Source organism: Dermacentor variabilis, chromosome 5, assembly GCF_050947875.1.
Source record: "Dermacentor variabilis isolate Ectoservices chromosome 5, ASM5094787v1, whole genome shotgun sequence".
Taxonomy (NCBI): Eukaryota; Metazoa; Arthropoda; class Arachnida; order Ixodida; family Ixodidae; genus Dermacentor; species Dermacentor variabilis.
In genome coordinates, this window is record NC_134572.1 from 11,946,470 (window position 1) to 11,965,024 (window position 18,555).

Consider the following 18,555-nt stretch of genomic DNA (forward strand, 5'->3'; position numbering starts at 1 on the left):
TCAAACCATACAAGGAGAGAAGCCAAATCAACGCACTATCAGACAAGTTGACAAAGCATGCAGCGAGGTCCGATGAGATGAAGCGTTGTGAATGTTCATTTGTGCCTTCATGTCACAGAAAAGAATATCAACATTCTTTTTCACCTGCGCCAAAGCATCCATGTCGAGAGACTATATAAACCCAGCAAAGCTAACTACGTTCTTATTTATTTTTTCTAATTTGACTTTTATTCACGAGGACACATTGAGCCTCTTCAATTTTCTTGTTCTCACTAACCGCGGATTGCCAGAGCCAGCCAGAGGTAGTTATTGTGCGTTTTTCACGTGTTGTCCTGACAACCACGCGGCCCACTTCGGTGCGCGATCGTTTTTCTCTGGTCGAGTGGATTTTGGCCTTACAGAGTTTTGGACACTTTCTGACTAGCTGATGAGAAAAAGAAGCAATGGTCGCTCGCCGCCACCACGGCGGGGTCTCGACGCATTGCAACGCGTTCGCTTGAGGGCATCACCTTCATTTCGATGTTATCGCAACCTTTCCGGAAAGTCTTTTGTCTCGCCAGTGTAGGATAACGACTAGCATGCATATGGTTCTCTGTGGACCAAGCGTCTCACGTTTTCTTCGATATTTCCTTGGCAGCCACATCAAGTGCCCAAAGTAGGCATTCGATTGTGGCCACCATGCTTTCCTTCGCGTATTTTCATTTCGGTGCCCCCACCCCACAAAAGAAAAAAAAAACGAACGAATCGGCGCATGGTGAAAGTTCGATTTTGTTACTTCTTTTGCCGAAAGGAATGGGTCACGGCACTCTTCAGTTGCCGGATACTCCGTTTTATTGCGATAGCAATTATATGGACACTCAAGGTGCATTCCTGTCGTCGCCGTCGTCGTCATGTTCCGTATAAAATCCAAGGGCGATAACATCGTCACCGCGCGCCGCATGATTTATGCGCGAGTGAAAGCGTAGGTGAGGGGGATGGGGTGAGACGACGATGGTGGGTGGGCAACGGAGAAAAGTGGGGAAGAAACGCGCCGCATCGGAGCGAGTGGAGGGGGGCTTAGGACTCTGTGATTTGTGAACGCAACGTGTTTATTTGCGTGGTTTGACGCAATATACAGGGTGTTTCAGCGAACTTTAGCCAGACTTTAAAAATATGCCGATTCACTTTAAGACGGCGCGACCAAATGCATGTTGGTTCCTTTTGTATGCAGTGCGTCATGATATTTCTGTATTTCCTTTAATTTGATAATTAGTCAAGATTAATTAATCTACTCTTGAAGAAACGAAGCTAGGAAAAAAAAATTCCAATCAGAAAGTTGCAGAGCGGTTCGCAAAACGTTCGAATAAACAGTTTCTGACTTTCTATTAGGTATTAGTTTTTTTCAGCTTGCTGCGGATGCCCGCGAAATACAAAAAAAAAATATACACAACGTGACATCCCCGCTTGCGCGTCGTGATTTCACTGCTCCCAAGCATTCAGCACACAAACAGCCATAGGTAAGCTGCCGCTGAAGAAGCGACAGGGCAGCGACGCAAGCGTTGGCGGTTCGATTTAAGCTAGCTAGCAACCGCTATCGCTCGCGCTGCGTAAAGCGACTGACTGACATGGTGGTGGGGGTAGGTGGTAGTTCCAGGCAGCGATAAACAAACTATCGTGCATTGGCTGTTAGAGCGCGAGAAATTTCATGTTGCCTTTTTCCAACGAGGAAAAAGAACACATGATCCTTGTCCTAGCAGCTGCAAGCGGGCAGAGACGGCAGGCTGCAAGAATATTTCAAAGCTGGTACCGGGGTACGCGACCGAACCGGATGACAATATTCAGTACCTACGAGTCGCTGAAGCAAACCAGAAGCTTCACAAGTAAGAGTCACAGAGCTTCAGTCATAAATAATGAGGTTCGCTCCAACGTTTTTTTCTTTCACGGCGGCTAATCCACACGCTAGCACGCGCAGCGTGGCGCACAGCTCGGTGTGTCCAACTCAACTACCTGGAAGATATTTATAACAGCTCGACTGCACCCCAATCATCTGCAGTTGCACCAGTGCCTGGAGTCAAGGGATCTCCAAAAGAGACTAGGCTTTACGAATTGAATTTTGATTCAGGAGGAGCAGGATTCTGACTTTCTCACCAAGGTACTCTGGACTGACGAGGCGAACTTTTCCCAAAATTGCCAAGTAAATATCCACAACGCACACTATTGAAGTAAGCAAAATCCCCAATGGCAAGGAATATGCCGCCACCCATATCAGTGGTCTTTTAACGTTTGGTGCTGAATATATGACAGCACAGTCATTGGCCCAGTGTTTTTTAACAACACTCTTACTGGCATTAGGTATGTAAGTGAGTTCATCAAAGGGCCGGTTGAAGACTTCTGCTGCAACATGCCACTAGCCTTGCTTGGCGCTATGTGGTATCAGCGCGACAGGGCCCCAGCCCACACCCGCAGTCAAGCATGAGCATGGCTTGATGTTACTTTCCCAGGAGAATGGATAGGGAGAAATGGGCCTGTCCTGTGGCCAGAAAGGTCACCCGGCCTCAGCCCTCTTGACATTTTCTTGTGGGGCTGCATTAAGGATCACGTAAACACGACGGCAATGACGACTCAAGTAGCCTTGCTGGAGAAGATAATCGAAGTCCGCCACATCATTTTACCGACAGGGCTCAAGGCAGCGACAGCAAGCCTTCGCAGAAGATCCTAATGTTGTATCACAGCAGAAGGTGACCTCTTCGAGCACTTGCTGGGAAAGGGCAAGAAAAATAAACGTAAATTCAGTGAAAGACGGCGTCTGGCCATTTAAGATACTCTTATTCTACCATTTTCATCCTTCTGAAAACTGAGTTTCTTTATTTAGGAATGGTTCAATTTCCTTACAGCTATGCGAAATGACGGACTTGTTGCTTCCGGAAGCACAAGCGATAACAGTTTCGTTTGCTGATCGCTATAACGAACTGTCGCGAGGGGAAGCCCCTCGGTGGTGTAAATGACACAGCCAACACGTATACGTCGTTGGCGCCTTTTAAGCGGCAGCGCGCCTGTGGCTGTTTGTGCACGGAACGTTTGGGAGCAGTGCAGTCACGACGTGCAAGCGGGCATGTCACGTGGTGCTTTGTATTTCGCGGGCACCATCAGTAAGCTAAAATGCACTAATACTAAATGTATAGAAATACAGAAACTGTTTATTCGGACGTTTTGCAAACCACTCTGCAACTCTCTAGTTGGAATTTTTTTCCTAGCTTCGCTACTTCAGAAGGTGGTTAATTAATCTTGACTAAACATCTAATTAAGTAAAAATAAAAAAAATATAGCGTGACACACTACATACAGAAGCGAGCAACATGCATTTGGTCGCGTCGCCTTAGAGTGCATCGGCATATCTTTAAAATCTGGCTAAAGTTAGTTGAGATCTACAGTCATTAGAGTGCATCGGCATATTTTTAAACTCTGGCTAAAGTTAGTTGAGACACGCTGTATACAGTGACTTTTGCTTAGATACGCAGATTTATTGGAGACTTATACGTGTGCTTAAATATCTTCTTTCGATGTTTTGTGGATACATGCAGTGAACTTTGTTCTCAGTGACACTATTTTGCCCTTTATCAAACTTTATCTTCGCATTTGTGTATTCTATCATATCTTAACATTTCTAGTGTATCTTTTGCAGAACTCCTGCTTTTTATTTGATCTCTGTTGCGACTATAATTTCGGTGCAATTACGATACACAACTGGTGACAGCTGCTCCTGCGCAACACATTGAAACGAAGGACAGCGTCATTGAGATTTTTCCCTGGCCGTCGCATAAGTACAAATATTTAAACAAGGTTCATCAATGACAAAGTTTCATTAAAATATTTGTGCTCAACTCGTTCATTTCACGGCCGTTACATTTATCATATCAGCGGCATTCACTGCTTTGCTGATTTCGAACTGATATAGTTCTGAAGTTCGTGTGATATCTTCTTCACTTATTAAATAGATAAAAAAAAACGTGCAAGCATTGATATCAGTTAATAGCACAATTTTTGGAGCATACCAATATAGTCTTTAATGAGAAAATACATATTTTACTTGTCAGCGCGCAGCGTCCAAGAATTCATTTGCAGTACCTTTGGCAATTGCAATGCAGTTATTATTCTTGTATTTGATCCCTCGACAAATTATGTAAGGAGCAGGCCGCACTCCAACGTGAGCCTCCCCCCCCCCCCCCCCGATCAATATTTCTGGCTACGCCACTGCTCAGCATATACTCATAGAATGTGACGATTGCGGTGCCTCGACAGCGACGCGCGCGTGTGTATTGCGGGCAACCTTGGACACTCTCATTTATCGAAGTGACGTTTTCATACCTCGCATCTCTTAGCGTTATGTGCACACCGGGACGCGTATACGCTCAACACTCCTCCAGTCGGATACCTTCAAATTGGGTAGAGTCATCCTGTAACGCTTTAAAGAAACGCACGACCGATGGTGGGACCGAACATCGGTGTTCCATCACAGCAGCCCGGTGCTTCAGCCATAGTAGGCCGCGATCGCACGCACGTTTGACTCGTGCCAAAGTCGCTCTTTGAAACGTCTCACACGCGCGTCACGTGACAGTTTCTCGCTCCTTTCGTGACAGCTGGCGCTTCCAGTCGCTATGTTAGACGGCACAGCCTTCGGGTTCGGCCCATATTCCTTGCCAGGTGAACGTGTTACTTCCAAAGTGTTCAAGTCCGCCTATTACACGTTATCGCAATAATAAAGTTTCCCGGCATGGGCACCTACGGTACATTTTCCTTAGTGTAGCGTCTCGGTGTCAGGGACTTTCTTGGCGTGGTGACTTCATTTGCAGGACGTCACAATGCAGCGCCTCTGTTCTCTCGCAGGGCGGCTTTCCTGATGGTGTCCGTGGTGTCGGTAGCCATCATAGTGGCGGGCCTTATCTTCGGCTTCATCCTCGGCGTATCCAACTACCGCTCCTACATTAGGCCTACGCAGCGGAACACCGCGTGCAACATGGGAGGCATCTTGCTCATCTCGTGAGTGAAGTCGCGGCAAATTGTGGCAGAATGTCACAGGGTAGCGATTCAGTCGACCAGCTGGACCCTAAACAGTACTGATATTTCTTTATTGATACAAGAATGCAAAACTTCGGTACCACTAGTGTGTGAAAATGATGTTAATAGTTGAGAATCCCAGATAGGAACACTAACGAATCATGCAAGAAAAACAAAAATTGAAAATAAGCGTATCAGACATGCGCGTTTCTAAATATAATGAGCCGTGTTGCGTGAGAAAAATTACGAATGCTTTATTAACGCCCTCCCGTGTCCCCGTTGTTTATGTTATTACATTTTTGTGTGTAAGAAAATGTAGAAGATTTCTCCCTTCTCTGGGATTTTGTAACTGCATGCATCGACCGACAACTGCCTACGTTATTTGTTTAGGATAATATATACGCATGCAATGCTCCTTCTTAGCTCTCGTGAGCTGTTTCAGAGTAAAAGTTGACATTGTAAGCAATCTCGGCGGGATCCCATGGCGAACTCATTATAATCTAACTTAACCCACACCCTAATAAAATACAGCGCGAATCTACACGAAATCAGCGTCAGTCCAATATCATCCAGGCCTTTAGCCGTCACGTATGAGGCTGAAATATTACTTTATGTTAATGGTTGCATATTATTATTAAGCATAGAACGCTTATTAGTCCATAAGCATTCCATGCTTGCATTTACTTGAGCATGCACCGAGAGGCGGTCTTCGCGTAAACAAACGAAACTCGTGGAACTGCCTGCAGCAACGCAGGTCTCATGTGGGCCACGTGTGCCTTCATCCCGGTGCTGCTGACCTTCTGCTTCCCCCTGGCGGCTCTGCTTGAGGCGTACGTCTGCCAGCCGTACGACGAACGGGACGGATCCAGCATGGACGGGGTCAGTCTTGCTTTTGGCGTCTGCTTAGGGCGGCGAAGCTTGTCCAACGGCAAATTAAGCGCGCAGAGAGCGAGGAAAAAAAGAAAGCGCTTTCATTTCCCGCTGCACATTAAGGTTTTCCTTTCTTTTTTCCTGCCTGTTGTAAGAAGGTGTCAATCTGGCTTCACTTTCAGGTAACCATCTCCACTCTAGAATTTGGTTTATTGAAAAGTTGTGCTGAAACTTTTGACGAGATTTTCATTGGAATCAAATAGCTCGAACTAACGAGCAAGCGAGGGTGAACGAAGATTGAGAGCGCGAGGGAGCGGGCAAGGGAGCGAGCGACAGAGAGAGAGAAAGAGAGAGATTTTTTTTCTTTTTTTTTTGCTTAGTCCGATCACTGAACAATCACGAAAACAGCCGAAAGAGTAAAAGAAAGCTATTCGCTTTAAACATTTCTTTGTCTAGCACCACCTCGAAACAGGTGAGATGGTATACACGCGCGTGCAAGTTCTAGATGGGTTCGCAATGCGTAATCGGGCTGCTTGGTAGTCGCCTTTATCGCGCGCCTGAGCTGATACGCTACCAGTACTTGAACCGTGCTGGTCTCAAAGTTATCAGCTTATTATGTTGAGCTCAATCTCGCTGCACATCTAATGTTCGTAAAACGTCTGTCACCTAGCACGAACGCACGGGGTAGGACGGATGTGAGAAATGTCTATGTTATACGCAGCTGCTACGGAGGTTGTGTAATTATTCTGGCACAACCATGGATGCGCAATCATATATGTCTAGATCCGAACAAAAAAAAAGAAGAAAGACCGATTGCTGCTGCAAAAAAAGAAGAAAAAGAACGCAGAAGGTTTTCACGGTAGGCGGCGGGTTTTGGTGGCTCGTCTCGTGCCCTCGCAGTGCAAGGAAGGTGCCACAATGCAAATAAAGTTACTTCAAGCGATTAATCTCTTTGTAGAGTTAGCAAGTATTCAAGTCTAATGGCGCCGGATCTCTCTCTCTCTTTGTTTTTTATGAGCGACTTCACGTAGGCATCAGACGTACCCACCATATTTAGTTTGACTACATATTTGAAATGTTTTATTGTGATGCGTTTTTGTGGACACTCCAAGTAAATTTCAGCCACCGCCATTGGCGTTGGTGATGCCGTGATGTCCAACGGAGATAATGTGCGCGCGCTAGGAGCGGTGCGGGGGAGGCGGGCTAATGCCGCATCTCCTCTTCTAATCCAGCCACGGCCGCTGAGCGCGGCCGTGCGCGTCCTGTCTTGGAAGCACTCGTGACGCATGCACACGTTGCCACATACTCAGTGACTCACGTTTGTTCGATGGTTGGTTTCTAATTCTGTTGCCTCGACACAGCAGCTTGATAGGCTACCCGTTCTACCATGGGCTACCCAGTGAGCAAGGTAGGCGGGAAAACATACATAACACTCGTAGATGAAACATACAAACGTAGATAGATATGTAGCCCTCGTAAAGTGCGTGAGGTACCTTTAGAATACACCCTTACGGAGCCCGTGGGTCGTGAGTACAATCCCGGCCGCGGAGGTCGCGTTCTGGTGGGGGCGGGATGCAAAAACACTCGCGTACTTAGGCCTAGGTGCATGTTAAAGAACACCAGGCGCTCAAAATTAATCGACAGGCCCTCACTGCGGCGTGCCTCATAATCAGATCGTCGTTTCGGCACGTGAAATTCCAGAATCCAGTTTTCAATTTTCAACTAGGTCAATTATGCACGTTACTGTAGTAACATGTATAATGTCGCGGCGATCCCGTGGTGACGGGTCCATTGCTTGCGCCTCAGCTGCCACCGTGTTTAGAACGGATGTGTGTGGCGCCCGGTGCGTCTAGGCAAACCCCTATTTCGGCAGGTATCTCAGACGGTGACTCGGTGAACGACACGAAACTTTGGCCACAGCTTTAGAGGACATGTAAGCTCTGTCTGAGCTCGTTACGCCTTGTCCAAATGGCGCGAGCAACCTATACGGTATAGTTGTACTAAAAGCAGCGTTGGAAATGTATTCCAATCTGTCCGCCTATAAATTACAGCCGCAACAGTGTGTTTTGCTCTTCGTTCTTTATCTGGTAAACACTTTGAGGCAGCGTCTTGTCACGTTTCTGACTCGGTAAAGTTCCTCGGTGCGGTCACTACCAGATTGACTATTTCAGTCGCTCGCGGGCACAGTGCTCGTGGGTGTGCTTAGTTGTGATATATTCGTTCTTGCTGGCCTTGAAACGTAAATGTTTTTAACTTTGTAATAGTTTTTAGCAAGGACGCGTTGGTGGCTAGTCACTCGCTTACTTCGTGGACCGTCATGAAACGTTCAGCCTAGAACATTCATAGGCTGTCGGTGTAGTGGCCGTCACCGCCGTGCTTCGGCGCATTAGTTCAAGTGTGCGCCCATTCACTTGTTCTTGATACATTGGCGACAGCATGGGCGTAAGACTGCGTGCGAGTTGTCGTAGATGCGTATAGATCGCGGGCGAGAAACTTACTATACCGGGAAGCAGCGCTACTCTCGTTGTCACTGTGTAACGAGTGGTACTCACTCTTGTCGATGTTCCGGCGTTGGAATCCTTTCCTTGGAAGTTAGCGATACAACGCCGGTGGATGAGTTAATTCATTAATTTTCGAAGAAAACCATGCACCGCGAAGGGCTGATAACACAAGCAGTCCGTATGTAGCAGCGGTTCCGGAATTCGGTCACACCGATTCGTTGTATATTTCTTCTTATGCCAGTCACCACAATTTTTTTATTTATTTATTTATTTATTTATTTATTTATTTATTTATTTATTTATTTATTTATTTATTTATTTCTTATAACCTCTACAGTTGCACATTGTAGAGGGGAGGCGGCAAAGTTAGATGCGGAGGCAAAATAAGCATACCTGATATAGATACAAAATGCAAAAACGAAAACTTAACGAGAAGGTCAATATCAAACATGTCGAAGTCAATAATTAATAAAAGAAAAAAAGAGGAGAGAGAGAAGGTAAAAAGGAGGAAAAGGAAAGAAAAAAGAAAAAAGAAGAAGAGGGAGAATTGGATCGGTAGTGTTAGATAGTAGCTTATATATTGCAAACAACATGCCAAACATTGCATGAAAAAATGATAGCAATGTTAAACACACACGGCAGGCGTAAAATAGATACATGGTATAACTGAAAAATAAATAAATAAAAAACAATACATGGCCTAACATAAAAAAAGAAAACATATACGATATAAAAATAAAATACAAGGCATAACTTAAAACATAAATATGGCATAGGAGCAGTTATTATGCAGAAGAATTTGTTAATCTTATAAAATGAGACTTTGAAATGTTGTTCTAAAGTTATCAGTGTCAGTTATGCTTGTAAGTGGTGTGGGTAGGTTATTCCAATCTTTACTCGTTTGTCGAAGAAATGAATATGAAAAGCCGATGGTGTGGCAGCGCGAAATGTTTACTTTTTGGCGGTGATTAATCCGAGGTTAAATGTATGATGGCGGTTGAATATATACAGAACGTAAATATGAGTTATGATAGTAGATTTTATGGAAAGGCATAGGCGAGATAGTTTTCTGCGGGCTGATACTAGCGGAAGGTGTGGGAGAGCTTTCATGTTAGTGACACTCGCAATTATTTGGTAATTGTTTAGGATGAAATGGGCTGAGTGATATTGCATTGCCTCTGGGGACTATATGAAGGTGTCATGTCCAGGATCCCATAATGATGATGTGTACTCAAGCTGTGGACGAATGTAAGTTGTGGGCAATTATAGGTTTAGTGATGATGGTGCTAGGAAAAATTTCCGAGGAAAGTATCCTGGAGTACGAATGCCCTTAGAGGTTACGTGGTCAATGCGAGTTTTCCAGGATAGGTTGCTGGCAATGTGAACCCCCAAATATAGGTACGATGTTACACGCTCTAGCGAGATATTATTAAGGGTGTATGTGGGGGCATATCGCATTAGTAAGGGCGATCCTCATAGTCTTACACTTTTTAATGTTTAATTCCGTGTGCCACGCACGACACCACTCAATAATAATATCGAGATCCTCCTGAATTGCTAGAATATCTGAGGAATTAGTTATTTTACGATATAAGACACAGTCATCCCCAAACAGACAAATGTTCGATGAAACGTGGGTGGGCAAGTAGTTAAAATATGTATTAGGAATAATAAAGGACCGAGCATGGCACACAGCTGGAGCTAAAGGCGAGCTAGCGTCATTAGAGGTTACAAATTGAACACGTGATGTGAAAAAGGCGAGAATCCAATTAATTACGGCAGGGTCTATGTTTAGAACGTTTAATTTACGAAGAAGCAATGCATGGTTTACTTTGTCAAATGCTTCGGAAAAGTCCAGAAATATGCAGTCTTAAAAAACCAGAATCTAAATTGTCATGTAGGCAATAAGTGAAGAGGGTGAGTTAAGTGTCACCGGAGAAATTTTTACGAAATGCATGCTGCACAGCTGTGAAGAAATTTTTATTTTCAAGAAAGTTAACTAGATGCGTGCATATTGTATGTTGATACCAGTTGAATCGGAAACTATGGGATCCGTTAAGTTGTAGTTAGTAGAATTTAACTCAGGCGTCGTATCCGGGATCTTAGGTGATGAGAATGACTGAACGAAACTATTGTTAAGCACAGTAGAACGCAATAGAGCAGGTACTGGGTACCCAGAATTTGTCAGCAATGATATTCTAGTTTTATTGGCATTTGCCCGTATAATTCCCCAAAAGCGCTTTGAATGAGTATTTATTTATTTATTTATTTATTTATTTATTTATTTATTTATTTATTTATTTATTTATTTATTTATTTATACTGTAAGCCTTGACAGGCTCTTACAGGCGTGGGAACAAAAAATAACAAAGTACAGATTGCTAACAAGACGAAAAAAGAAAGTTCCGAAAATAAGAAATGAAAGAAAAGAAAATCCTAAAACAGTACAGACTAACAGGAAAGGGTATACATTAGACACTGATTTCGGAATAAGCACTGCAAGCGGCATACACAGTAACAGCATACACTAAAATGAACTGCGATCAGCATACACATGAAAAACATACATTCCGTGAGCAGCGCTTTTTTGTTCGACAACGGTGCAACTTGCTGATGAAAATAATTTTCAATCTTGACAGAAAATGTTATGACAGATTCTGAGGACACAATGTCACGTGGCAGTTTATTCCATAATTCTATGACTGACGGAAAGAAGGAATACTTGAATGTATTGCAGCGAGAGATAAATAGCCTGAAACTCTTATCATGCATGGTTTGCTATGGCTGAGCGTTGGTATGGTGGTTTTAGGTACTCGTGTTTGCTTATATTAACGCAGTCATGATAAAGAAGGTAGGGAAACATTAAGGCAGCAACGCGTCGGCGAATCGCCAAGGTTTCAATGTTTGCACTGTTGCGTAGTGCGGTTATGCTGACGTCACGTGAATACTGCGAATACACAAACCGGAGAGCTTTATTTTGAATTCCCTCCAGTTGATTAAGGTAGATTTGGTGCGGATTCCAGATAATACTGCCGTATTCAAGGGTTGGCCTTACAAGGGCCTTATAACTTGCTAGCCTAACTTTGGAAGGTGCCAGTGCAAGTTTCCTGCGAATGTATCCCAGCTGTCTAGAAAAAACACAAGTGTACATTCAGGTACAGCACAGATTAAAAGAAAACTATTTACAAGAGATTTTTACCGCTATACAAGGCAGTGTAGTTATCATATTGAACCAAGAACAACGTACATAAAAACATCAGGAGCAAGCAACAACTCACAAAGCATCAAAAATATCAGGGAAACACACTTAATAAGAAAACACAACATTTTTAACAGCACGTTACAGTAGTGCAAATTATTTCCTTAAATTTGGCTATGTCAGTTTTCATGGCTATGTATGAGGGTAAATCGTTCCAATCGATTATAGTGTGTGGTACGAAGGACTGAGCGAAAGTTGATGACCGACACAAAATGCATTTCACTTTGTTAGGGTGTTCGCGACGAGGAAAGATAATCGGCGGTGACTGAAAAAAATCATCACGAAGTGAGGAGTGGTGGAAAATTTTATGGAATAGTGATAAGCGAGAGTGTTTTCGACGAAGACTCAAGGATTGCAAATCGGCACGTTTCTTTAACGATGTAACGCTGGATAATGTTGAATAATCTGAAAGCATAAATCGAGCAGCCCGGTTCTGCAGGGCTTCAAGGTTAGAGGCTAGATATACCTGATGGGGATCCCAAATTGCCGCAGCATATTCAATTTTCGGGCGAACGATTGTGATATATTGCCGTTTTCGTACGAGTGGTGGCGCTTGCTTGAGGGTTCGTTTAAGTATTCCAAGAGTACAGTTAGCAGCTGCCAGGGTAAAATTGATATGGTGATGCCACGTTAGGTCAGACTGGAAATGAAAGCCAAGATATTTGTAGGAAGTGGAAGACTCAATCGTTCTGTTAATAATGAAGTGTTTTCAATTCGAGACTTTCGCCCGTTAAATGTCATTAACTTGGTTTTAGAGATATTAAGCGACATTAGCCATTTGGATCACCATAAGGTAATTGCATCAAGGTCAGATTGCAAGCATTGGCGATCGATATCAGAGGAAATTGTGCGGTAAATTATGACATCATCGGCAAAGAGATGAACCCTGGACGTTACGCAAGAAGGAAGATCGTTAATATATATTAAGAAAAGTAAAGGACCTAGCACGCTGCCCAGGGGGACACCGGAAGTAACGCGGGCAAAAGAAGAATAGTAGTTGTTAGCGGAAGTAAACTGGAGCCTGGAGGAAAGAAAAGCTTTAACCCATGCGAGGACGTTAGGGTTAATGTTTAGACATGCAAGTTTGAGAAGTAGTCCGTGGTGCGGAACGCTATCAAAAGCTTTAGAGAAATCAAGGAAAACTGCATCTACTTGTAAACCAGTGTCAACGGATGAGTCTAGGTCATGAACAAACCCTGCAAGTTGTGTTTCACAAGAGTAGCCCTTGCGGAAAACGTGCTGATACTGGTATATTATGTTGTGGCTTTCTAAGTATTTGTCAATTTGGGAGTGAATGACGTGTTCCATGACCTTGCATATGGTACTTGTTAGCGAAATAGGTCTGTAGTTGCATGGTGAAGAACGGTCGCCTGACTTGAAAAGGGGTGCTACCTTGGCTATTCGCCAATCATCGGAGATAGAGCCTGTCGCGAGGGACTGTGAAACAAGGGCTGTCAGAATACTACAGATGCCGTGGCGTGTATCTTTCAGTATAGTGTTGTTGATACCATTATGATCACATGCAGAAGAAATTTTCAGTTTACTTTAAATGGAAAATGTGCCCGCTTCGGTTACATCAATTTCTGGCATGTCGATGTCAGATATTCAGATATGTCAGATAGATTTTTTCTGCATAACGTCGCAGAAAAGCATTTGAAAGATTGTCAGGACCTGAAGATTTTTTAGCGTCAATATGTAGCAATAAATTTAGTATTCCTTCTTGAGTTATGACTACTTCAGACATTAATAACGGAGGATCCGTCACAGTTGCACTTTCTGTAAGCGTAGGGGTACGTCTAAAAACGGGCTGAAAGTATCTGTTGAATGTGTTGCCGACAGTGTGGTCTTCATAATTCCATTTACATCGATCTGAGTCACATGGTTCTCGGGCTTGGATAGGTAGCGCCAAAACTTTTGTGGATGCTCTGTCATAAAATTTATTAGTGTTGTTGAAAAGAAAACATCTTTTGCCGTCCGTAAGGCAGTTTTTAGCTTACCAGAAAGTCGGCGAATATTTTCAGGATTACGATTTTTCTTCCGCATCCTTTGTACTTTTCTTTTTAGGTGGATCACACTACGCGTAATCCATGGGTTTCTGCGTTTTGTAGGTTTCAGTCACGTGGGAACGAACATTCCCTCACAGTGTGTTATTATGTCTTTTAGTTTAAGTCATAGATAATTCACTGCACCATAATTTCCAATGGAAAATGTTTCCAACGCTACTTCAAGGTAGTCGATGATGCTGACATCATCAGCTCTATTGTATTTTTAACAGCTACACGTGATTTAGGAACTGGTTCGCTAACGCCGATAGTAACTGTTAGCAGCAGCAGTTTATGATCTGATATGCCCTCTTCGAGTGTGATGTCGGCTGTTAGATGATTAGAGACAAATTCAAGGTCTAGTATTGAAAATGTTTGCCCTTGAATGCGCGTTGGCTCTTTGACAAGCTGAGATAACAAAAAACTAAACGCTATGTTCAAAAGCAGTTCAGAACTACTAACATCTCTGCTACCGGCTGTCAACGTACTCCAATCAATTGTGGCCAGATTGAAATCACCAGTAAGAATTAGCTTAGTACTATCCTTCAACCTGCCACAAAGGAAGCCGTGAATTTTCATTATATAGTCATCGGACGCGTTTGGTTTCCTATAAATACCGCCTACCAGCACGGGTGAATCATGGACATATACAGTGCGCCACACGCTTTCATGATCGGCAATACCTTGCTCTTTGCGAAAAGATAAGCCCTGCCGTGCTGCTATAGCGACTCCACCCCCGCGACTGTCGCGGTTGGAGCGAAGAAAGAAATAAGCAGGAGGAACATATATTTCTGAATCATGAATAGCAGCCTGCAGCCATGTTTCCGTTATGACGACAATGTCAGGAGAGTAAATTAGCAAGATATCTTCTCATTTTTCAGCTTTATTAACAATGCTCCTTGTATTAAAACATACTAAAGAAAGTGAATTTACAACTCCTGCTCGTCATGCATTGCGAGCACTGAACTTCCCGGCGTCGTCGCGACGTACGCTGTTCAAAGGTAGCCTGCATTTCTGTACGTCATTCCATATATACAGTTGATCGTTCACTTTAAGCTTATCAAAAAGAAGTGTTGCCTTATCACCAGCGTCACGTACTGCTTTGGAGGACTGCCAAAGTGTCCTGCGTATGTCACGTACTGAGGCCGAGAAGTCTTCTGATAGAGATACCGAGCTATATTTAAGCTTCTTGCAGTTACGAAGAATAGTCATTTTTTCTGTGAAATTGTAAAACCTTATAATTACAGGCCTTGTGCTCTTCTCCTTAGTTTCCAAATACGGAGTACACGCTCGACTGATCTCGTTTCTTCACCGAGTTTGTCTTTGAATACACCGTTAACTACCGCTTGTTCTAGATGTCTTCTACTTTGATCGCTTTCTTCTTCCAAACCGTAAATAATGATGTCATTCTTACGGCTTCTGTTTTCCGTGTCATATATATATATTTTTTTGCTCAGGCTCTGGATATCTTTGCCCATTGCGGTGACCTGCGGTTCGCACTGCTCCAGCTTTGCGTGATATTGTTTAAGCGATGCAAGAGTAAATTCAATTTCTGTCAATCTAGATTGAACGCCTTGCAGTGCTTCTTCTAAAGTTCGCTGCGAGGTTTGAATTTCCATAACCACCTTTAAGATCTTGTTGATCGTGTTTGGGCCTGGATTTTCCTCGCTGTCGTCACTAAGCAACAACAGCGAACGGACAATGCGGAAGCACTCGCAAACACAACACTAAATACACTCAGGGCTTGGTAGCACCACGAAACAAATAGCATCACTTTTGTGACACTTAGAAAATGGACATTTCTTTCAAACCTGTACAAGAAGAAAGTGGTTTTTCATGGCGTCCTTGAGGGTGCCACCAAGCCAACTGCAGAGGGCCTGCGCTTGCTGCGGCCTTTTGTACGCTTCCTCCGATGTCGCTGCTGTCACTGGTGTTAGGGTTGGCGTCTGACACCACGTGGTGACAGGTCATTCACCCTACCCTCTGAGCCGGAGCCCACGGGCGACCTCATCCCCCCCACCTTCTCTTGGTCGTGGCATCGTGTGTGCTACCTCATCCCCTCCACCTTCTCTTGGCCGGACCCCGCGGCGCCGGAGAGGTCATTCACCCGACGTTCTCCCCGGATTCGCCGAAAAGAGGATCGACTTCTCCTGCCCGTGCTCGGTATTGCAGGAGGAGGGGCCCTCTCTCCGTGCCTGTCACGTGTCATCGATGGAAGCAAGATCCCGCCCACACTTGTAGAGAGCTATTTAAGGGGCTCCGAAATGTACTTTGAGAGACTTCATAGTTGATACTTCATACTTCATGCTCTTCTTATTTTATTTCAACTACCTTTGAATAAACGGTGCAAGTTTCGCACTAGCAAATCGTCTCGCCCCTGCTTGGTCACCATGATCTACCGGATGCCTGCAGCCCGCCGACAACGCCACGCTACCCAATAAGTAATGTCGGTCGAGCTTCGATAGGCAGGCGTCGCTACTTCTCGGCAGCAGTACGGTACGCTACCCTGGAGTACGCAACACTGGTTGGCCGAAGGGACGGCGCAGGTTCGTCGTTGCGATCGTGCTGGATACTTGATCCACGGGCGGCAAGATTATCGTTGTCAGCCGTGTTGATAGCCCAGTGAGGTGCTGCTCATGATGGGGGGGGGGGGGGGGCACGCAGGATAGCCAGCGTTCCGGAATCATGATGCCTAACAATCAAAGACCGGTCGCAGTTTCGAGTGGTCCCTGTCAGTCCGAGCAGCGTCTGTACAAGAAGAAGAAAGTGGTTTTTCATGGCGTCCTTGACTGTGCCACCAAGCCCACTGATAAAAATAAATTTGGAAAAAAATTTCAAAAAAATGGAAGCGTGCAATAGGGGCACACGAGCCTTGGATAAGAGCACACGGGTGCTCCTATCCAAATACATGTAAAAGGAGAATTCTTTTTTCTCGGCAACCACTGCACGAAATTTGGCGAAGTTTGGCCCATTTAAAAGAAAAACTTAAAATCTAGTGTCTGTGTGGTTCTGAATTTTTTATTTAGGACGTGAATTTTTTGTTGAAAATTAGCAAAAATCGAAAGTTTTCAGAAAGCGGAACTATCAGGTTTACAACTCTGTCACTCAGCAATGAAAGATGATATCACAATTTTGTGAAATGTATCTATTAGTACATTTAAAGCGGACAAAATTGATATGTTACACATGAATCTCAAAAAATATGTTGCAATATGGAAATACAGCTTTTGCGGAACCCTTGTACACGACGCAAGAAATTCACGTAAGATCTAAAATGTCATATCAAATTTGTCCGCTTTGAATGATCCAATGGATGCCGTTTACAGAACCCCGATATCTGTTCTTGATGCAGAGCTATTAATTTATAAAGTCCGTGCTTCTATATTTTTCAAACTTCCGTATTTTTGAAAATCTTTTTAAGAAACTTCAGGCCGTAAATCGAAATTCCGCTTCCAACAGTCACTAGAATTTAACTTTCTCTCTCAAATGTAGCAAATTTAATTAAAATCAGTCGAGGGGTTATCTCACAAAAACATTTTTTGCGTTTTGCATGTATTTGAATAGGCCGCGTCGGAGTTGGGCACCAGCTAAAGCTTTCTCTTAAGGAATTAAAATCTGGCTGGCCTTAGGGCCCTAAGACATGAGTTTGTAGCATTTTTTATATTCTAGCCAATGTGTCACTTTAGAAGAATGTTTCGCTGTACGGAATAAAAGTTTTTTCTTGTTCGATAGTCGATTAAGATATGTGTTATATCATGGTGCATTATTGTTAGCGTAGACGGTTCTAAGCGGGACGAGTTTGGTGATTTGCTGACTGATTTTATTTTTTGAAAATTGACCAGTTAGTTTATACGGAGCGTTGCAGATGGTGGTAGGAAAATGTCTAGAAATTTGCAGAGTTCTCTGTTGATGGCCTGATAATTAGCATTTCTATATTCTCGGAACTTTTTCTGCTGTCGGGGTGTTTTTTCTTGCGTTGTTGTAAGTGTAAAATGCATGATATCATGATCGCTCAGTCAGGGCATGTGCGTCACCGCAGAGAAGTTATCGAGCGATGATATTAGAATGAGGTCGAGGAGTGATGATTTGTTTTGTGTTACATGTGTTGGAAGTGTTGCGGTCTGCGATAAGCCGAAGTCAGAGCAAATGGAAATGGACCGATTGGACTCGTCCGACGAAGGATTAGAAAAGGGATTGTCATGTGACCAGAAATTGTTAGAAAAGTTAAAATCGCGTAAGGATATAATTTCAGTTCCAGATAAACGCATGATAATCGGATTTAAACAATCATATAAGTCATCGTAAAAGGATGAGTCGCCTGATCGATGGGGATCGATAGCACATACCTAGTATTATATTCTTAAGCTAATAGTTAGGCAACACCAAATTAGATCTAAATTAGTATTAATAGGCACAAAAACAACTAAAAGATTATTTAATAGCAAGCAGAACGCCACCACCAATTCTACCTGTTCGGTAACTTCGGTAAACAAGATAATCGTTCTCGCACTCAAACAGTTCGGGGTTTGTTATTTTGCTATTTAGCCACATTCTTGTGAGTACAATAATGTCAGAATTACAGTCGTTAATAATGGCACACAATTCGTCTTTCTTAGAAAAGAAACACCGAATGTTCGTAAAAAGAACTGAACGCCCGCAACCTGTTGAGGCACCTCCTCTCGGATGACCCTATAGCTTGTCAGTAACGTGCGGCCAGAACGAAGAGTTGTACCACGTGTATGCTCTTTTCTGCGTGCTTTATAAACACTGTCTTTAGCTTCGTCATATCGGTAGCATTTCCCATCGAAGGTTAGTTTTTTATACCGGAGATTGAAAAACGTGGTTTTCG

General features: G+C 43.6%; 1 protein-coding gene across 1 annotated transcript in view; it reads left to right on the top strand.

Moving 5' to 3' along the window:
* Positions 1 to 18,555, top strand: part of LOC142582135 (uncharacterized) — a 117,394-nt gene that overhangs the window by 67,094 nt on the left and 31,745 nt on the right. Inside the window, exons 15-16 of the mRNA XM_075691529.1 lie at positions 4,864 to 5,016; positions 5,781 to 5,913. Of these exons, the coding sequence (XP_075547644.1) occupies positions 4,864 to 5,016; positions 5,781 to 5,913 (286 nt within the window). The remainder of the gene's footprint in view (positions 1 to 4,863; positions 5,017 to 5,780; positions 5,914 to 18,555) is intronic.